Source organism: Limulus polyphemus, unplaced genomic scaffold (genome assembly GCF_000517525.1).
Source record: "Limulus polyphemus unplaced genomic scaffold, Limulus_polyphemus-2.1.2 Scaffold1492, whole genome shotgun sequence".
Classification (NCBI taxonomy): Eukaryota; Metazoa; Arthropoda; class Merostomata; order Xiphosura; family Limulidae; genus Limulus; species Limulus polyphemus.
In genome coordinates this window covers 89,591-96,631 of record NW_013667102.1, presented here as the reverse complement: position 1 = coordinate 96,631, position 7,041 = coordinate 89,591, and the positions used below count along the sequence as shown (strand labels likewise).

The following is a 7,041-nucleotide window of genomic DNA, read 5'->3' as shown; positions in this document are numbered from 1 at the left end:
CTGTTTTTTATTATCTTTAGTTGATGTATTTTATGTGGCCGATGAACCACAACCTGACTATCCTGTTTTTTATTATCTTTAGTTGATGTATTTTATGTGGCCGATGAACCACAACCTGACTATCCTGTTCTTTATTATCTTTAGTTTATGTATTTTATGTGGCCGATGAACCACAACCTGACTATCCTGTTCTTTATTATCTTTAGTTTATGTATTTTATGTGGCCGATGAACCACAACCTGACTATCCTGTTCATCTCATTCAGTATGCCCATGACAAAGTCCTACTTGCTATTTTTCCTACCTCGTTCATTCTTAAGAGAGTTCTTCAACAGGTTGTTGATCGTTTTCTCCAACTGTGTAAAATCTGGCGTCTTAAACTAAGCATCTCTAAGACCGCAGTTACACTGTTTGGCCTAAATCGGAGACATTGTTGCGATCCTCGCCTTTTGGACGTCCATCTTGATCATGTCTCCATTCAGCTTTCAGATTCTGTCAAATTTACGGATGTTGTTTCTAATAAGCCAACCTTTCTGCAACCTGCTCCGAGCTCGTCAAGAGAATCAGTCTCAAACGATACCTCCCTGGCACATAATTGGGTTTGAATTATCCCACTTTTCCTCGTCCATGTATTAGCTATGGTCATACTGCATGAGTATCAGTTTCTTATACATATTCTTATCATCTAATAATCCTGGAAAATCATGCTTTCAGATTAGCTTGAATTTATCTCCCCAGTCCCACCGTCTCAAACGATACCCTCCCTGGCACATAATGGTTTGAATTATCCCACTTTTCCTCGTCCATGTATTAGCTATGGTCATACTGCATGAGTATCAGTTTCTTATACATATTCTTATCATCTAATAATCCTGGAAAATCATGCTTTCAGATTAGCTTGAATTTAACTCCCCAGTCCCACCAAAGATCCATATGACTTCATTAACTTCTAAAGTAAGGTATGTAGCATTAACTTCATGCTACATACCTAATAATGTTATCCTTGCGGACTTACAGAGTTTGTCTGTAACTCCGTCTTGGAAGCTCATCCCACCTTGTGAGCATCTCTTTAACAGATGCCTCTTCCAGTGGATGTACCAAATTTTGATGTTGCCCTATATTCATCTCAGGTAATTCGTTTTTCACTCACAGCATATTACGTTTTTCATATTCGATCTGTGATGCTATGGTTACACTAAACGACTACTTCGCCCACTTGTTTCTTCAGTCTCGTTTCTCCTACGCTGATTGGAGACTATTATCTTCCACCTAATCATCTACACCTGTAAAGTTTCCTAAAGTTTGGATTTTGCTCCTGACCAAAGAGAGGGTGCAACCCTTTGCTGTTCCGCCAGTTTTCTTACTGGAACTAGAACGAAATGACCAAAATAGAAAAGAACCTTTTGTCTTTGATAATACAGCCAAAAGCTAAGGTCTATGTTTCAACAGGATTACCTCGAAATAGTAATTGTTTATCTTGTCTTCGATAGGTCACTTTAAAGTAACTAGTTAACATTTTAAGTTCAAAATCTTACACTTGTAAAAGCAACATTGTGAAAATCAATGTCTGACTCACTTTCTATAGCAAATTAAAAGTCTATACGAAAGAGGCTTTATTAGATAATTTTAAAACGACACTTATGAAAAACATTTATTTACAATTAAAAGGAAAACAACATTAAAATCTTACACGATAGATAGTTATTAAAAACAGGGACTCTTGAAGATGGTGTCATACAGACACTGAAACAAGTGTAGAGTCTTTTGAGGGCAAATCCCTGTTTTTTATAACTATTTATTGTCTAATATTTTAACGTTGTATTCATTTTAATTGTAAATAGAGGCTTTATTGTTAAAAAGTAATTTTGGTACATATGTTCTTTGATACAAAGTTTCTGTATACTAAGTGGACCCACTGGAATTTGAGTTATTTGTCTAAAAATGTTTTAATTTGATTATTTACTATTAGCATTCTTTTCATTCAAGATATACATTTTGTAAAATATGCCATTGGAAGAGTCTGAGATTCTAATGTAAAATATGTCACCAAAAGTAAATTAAAGATGTTTTATTTTCAAGTTGTATATCTCTAATATGAACTGTATGCCTCTTGTTGTATGGACTTGTATGTTTATGCTTTTGGGAATGCAAATGCATAAACTTTTATGCGTGTACCTTATATACTCGTAAAATAATTTCAACCTCTCCAATGTATTAGTCGTGTAAAAGTCGACCTCTAAATTATAGCCTAAAAAAATTGGTCACAAAAATTCGTCTATTACACGAGTATATACGGTATATATATATATATAACTTAGACATAAATTTCAGGAAACTTTTTATGTAAAAAAGCAAATCATTTTAAGAAATCTAAACTTATTTATCTTCTAACTTGTTTCGCAGCTTCAACACTGTTTTATATTTTCTTTTTAAAATATCATTAAAATCTTTTTAAAAAATCTTCATTTAAAGCAAACACTGTTCAGCCTAATGTATGCAACTATAAACTCGTTCTTTCGCTGATCTTTTTCTGTGTTTTACGTTTTCACTACTTAGTTGGTGTTTTTTTTTATGTGTTTGCACAGCTGAGTGGTTGAATTAAATATAAAATAAATAAGGAACATTTCGAAGTAGTCAAAAGTTGGTAGAAGAACGATCTTTTTAGCTGTTTTTTGATTAATTTGCTTTTTCATATCGCTAATGTTGATCCAGCGTGGCTTTTAACTATTAAATTCAGTACTTGCATCTTTTCGCTTTTTCTGACATCTAGTGCGTCTACGAAACCTTTGGAGCAATTTTTCAAGCTAAAGGAAAAAAAAACAACAACAAAATTTTCTTGTGCAAATAATGTGGAGAAAACAATGAACACTATGAGACTAATATACTGAAAAACCGACCGCACTTACCCCATAAGAACCTAAGTTATCCACCACGCACGGTAATTGTGCATCACGACCAACAGGCACCGTGACGTTTGGAACTGCTCTAGCAAACTCTGGTTCCGGTCCCTCAGCTGTGAATGTAACAATATTTCAGTAACTGTACATAGAAAAAGTTAGAAACTTAAATATATTCAAATGCACTGGCAGAGTATACGCTATAAGCACAAACGCAGCATTGTTAACTTACCGGTAAAGATTCTGGATATGAGAAATACTGAGATACTGGAGCTATGTAAAACTGTAAAATAATCAGACTTTTTTGGTGCAAAGAATAAAGTTTCGCGTATCAGTTATGACCAACGTAACAATGCGTGAGGCATAGAGAGAACTGAGAGGTATTTTAAAGTGCTCAAGATATGAAAAAAAATATATATTTACCATCTTACCCTTCTAGGAACTGTAAGAGAGTAATTATGATTATAATTCCATGGATGAAAGACCTTTATATTAAGGTATATCTCCAGATCCTCCTGTTTGTTTAACCAGGTGTGTAAGGCCTTCTGAAAATACTTTTGGTTTAAACCAGTTAATACAGTTCTTGTAAACCCCTGAGGGGACAGAAAGTATGCAATATGCTATACTTCTAATATAAGAAGTAGGAAATGCGTATTTGCAACGGTTGAAAACTGAAAGAAAAAATGTGAGACGGGAGATGTTAAATACAAAATGTCAAATCTAGGTATATACCCGAAGGAGCGTCAGCCGGGTTTATAAGAAATAAGACGAAAAAAGCTCGACTTAGTTCCTTCAAGATGTTGTAGAGAAAGTTTGGTGTTTCTCTCTCTATTTATTTATTTATTTATTTTTTTGTATATTAGGACGGAGCAGAGTAATATGAAATCACAGCCCTTGATCTCATACTTCCTACTTACCTTGTGCATAGTACTCTAACAACCAGGTGTTAAAAAGATGGTGAAGTCAAATGTTTCAAAACAAGCTTTATAAGTTGGAATTTTTTTTTTTGGGGGGGGGTACACCGCCAGATATAGTTTACTAAAAATAAAATGCTTTATGACGGTAACTGCCTGCTGTAGAAACGCAAGTGTAGGGTACGACGTTTCGAATGTCTTCCGCCTTTCGTCTTTCGACTTCAAGAGAAAAGGCGGAAGACTTTCGAAACGTCGTCCCCCTACACTTTCGTTTCTCCAGCAGGCAGTTACCGTCCATTCAACTAGGTTTCATCATGAATACTTTGTCTAAACGATCTCTCAAAGAAAAAATGCTTTATGGTATCAAACCCGCAAAGCTAAATATTACAGTTTTGCTACCCTATGTACAGGTAGTATATTGTAAGAAACAATAAGCTCTCACCTTCATTGATATCGTACTTATCCGTTTGCTCGGCGTTTCGCTATATCTAAATGTCAGGCAGCTTCATAGCTGGGTTAAAAAATTGTTTTCGGATGAATGATGGATAAAACACATATATGAGAGTTAGTACATGTATGATAATATTATTCTATATTACATGATAAACAGGTTGTTGAGAAGACTATTTTGTATTTGATAAAACTAATTAAATAAGGCAGAGCGCGGATTATACTTAGTGCTTGAACTGTGAATCCGATTATTCATAGCTCGAGGCTGAATTACGCAAAACCCGCTTCGCATTATTCGATCATATAAAAGTTGTCGGTGGGTGCTATTAACTGGTTACCTTTTCTCTGTCAGTTCGAAATTCGGAACGACTATGCGCAGATAGCCCTTTGTGTAGCTTTGAGCGAAAATTCTAAAAAAGTAACAGATTAACATTACGAACAGTCCGTCATTCACTAAGTATAAACAACACATAATATATGATACTGTGTGATAGAAGATATACGTAAAACCATATTTAATATTTATCTATATATATTTCTTTCTAACAAAGATGGAGATGTTTGTTATTTATCCTAGGCCTTTTTTTATTTTATTTTTCGCCGCAGTATTTCCTTCTACAAGCTGAAGGACTGGAGATAGAGATTAATTTCACTGAGGCTAAATTCATTTGCTTTCCAGTCTATTGAGATTATACCCAATATTATTAGTTAGAAATACATTGTAAATGATCAAAACATATTGTATTACAGGTATACATAATTATCCGATGGAATACTTAGAGAACTACATCCAGTTTAATAAAATATTTGATGGATGAACCAAACCTAAGGCCATTTATATAATTATAGGAATTATTTCCAACGACCGAATTTCTGTAACTTAGGTTAATAATACAGACATTAATGAAACGCAAGTACCATGAAAATCAACAAAACAGAATTACTTACATTTTTTCTCAAAGTAAACACACAGCGCAGCCGTATTCGAAAAGATTAGACAAGTCCAGACACCGAAGTCTAAATTTCAAATGTCTGGATATTACTTGTTAGGAAGTTTACTCTGCTATGTATTGTTACTACATAAGTTCAACTACGTTATGTAGTGAAACTAACGTCGTTCCAAGGACAAGTAGTGGAACGACATTAGTTTCAATACATAACGTAGTAAAACTACTTGTCCTTTTTACTACGTCATGTATTGAAACTAATGTGCTATGTATTGTGACTACTTTTGATCCAATATTTTGTCTTAATGAAATTTTAAACATTACACAATGTTTGGAATTTTTCAATGAGTCTCTTTCTCTCTCCCTCTATATATATATATATATATATATATATTCTTTCTTAGGTTATATCTATACACACCGTATATTAAAGTGAATAGAAGGTCAGAGAACAGGCAAAAATGTCATTACTAATAAGTTACTTAATTGTCTTAGCAGAACCTATCTGTCAGTACAGTCTTTTGTGATATATTCTCTAAAGTCTCGCGACAGTATTAAAAATTTGATCGATGTTTTCTGCTCTATCAAACTAGATTCGGAGAACACCACCCGTCATCAACGTTACTGGTTTCATCTCAGTCAGATGACATTCATTGAGCTATATTCACAGCAGTGGATTTAAGCCACATCACTGGTTTCTTTAATTACGTTTAAAATATACTGTTAAACAATGGTGAAGAAAATGTCAACAAATATTGCAGATAGTATAACCTGTTAAAGATATTAAAAATAAGTAAACTGTTAACAGTAACGATGTTTGACTTCTGAGCGCTTCCATTTAGTAAATAATCTAGTTGTGAATAATGTAAGTAGGTCAGTGCTTGTTTCTTTCTGAGTTAAAGCTATGAGAAAGGTATAGAAAAAATAGTTCGTACACAATTCGATTTTCTGAAAACATTAGTGAAAAACTAGCTGCAGCTTTTCACGTGGAAGGTTAGGAATAAAAACAAAAGTTTTTGAAATAATCAAGTATTTCCAATTAAGATATCAAAAAATGACCTTCACGTACACACACAGTGACCTTCACAGAAATTTAAATCAACTTAAAGAAATTCACGAAAGTATTCTTGCGCTGTTGAGTACAACTCGAACGCCTGTAACAACAAAGTAATGTCAATTAGTATCTTATGAGGTATAACTGTTTCTATTTGCGCTGTTTTTGTATTCAACTCATTGCCAACTAATTATAGAAGAGTAGTAACAAAATATACTTTAAAGAAAATGAAACAGACATGTATAAATAAAGTGATCGGATATGTGATCTATAAACTTCCCAATCAGTAAAAGCATGGCATATTTGATGTCAGATCACTATTGTGAACCTAATCAATCTGTATGGATAACATTAACCATCCATAGCTACATACACACATCTATACTAATTACTCGCGTCAATGACAAAATTTAATTAATTCTAGTTATGATTACGTTTCACAATTACTGATTTAACGTTTTTTTTATATCGCATACTTTAACTATCTAAACTGAACGAAGGGTATATTAACGTTCGGATTTTTCAACTATTACAATCAAGTTAACTTTAAGATAAGAAGAGAACGGATTCCGTTTTATTTTTCAAATATAGTACGTTATTATATATACTTTACTAAGACCAACCGTTTCTATGTAATACTTCACAAATTTGTAACTTAAAAGAGTGAACTAAAGAAGAACTAGGGTCGAACGAGAGTTCTAGTATGTATCCATCTTATTAGAAACCCACCCTTTCTTCTCCAACATGACACATTCCTTGCAGTTCAAAGTTTCCACTTAG

General features: G+C 33.5%; 1 protein-coding gene across 2 annotated transcripts in view; it reads right to left on the bottom strand.

Moving 5' to 3' along the window:
* LOC106463822 (lachesin-like) overlaps positions 1-7,041 on the bottom strand; it is a 77,928-nt gene that overhangs the window by 34,289 nt on the left and 36,598 nt on the right. For both annotated transcript variants that reach the window (XM_022391432.1, XM_022391433.1), the window contains exon 2: positions 2,906-3,012. In XM_022391432.1, coding sequence (XP_022247140.1) covers positions 2,906-3,012 — 107 coding nt within the window. The remainder of the gene's footprint in view (positions 1-2,905; positions 3,013-7,041) is intronic.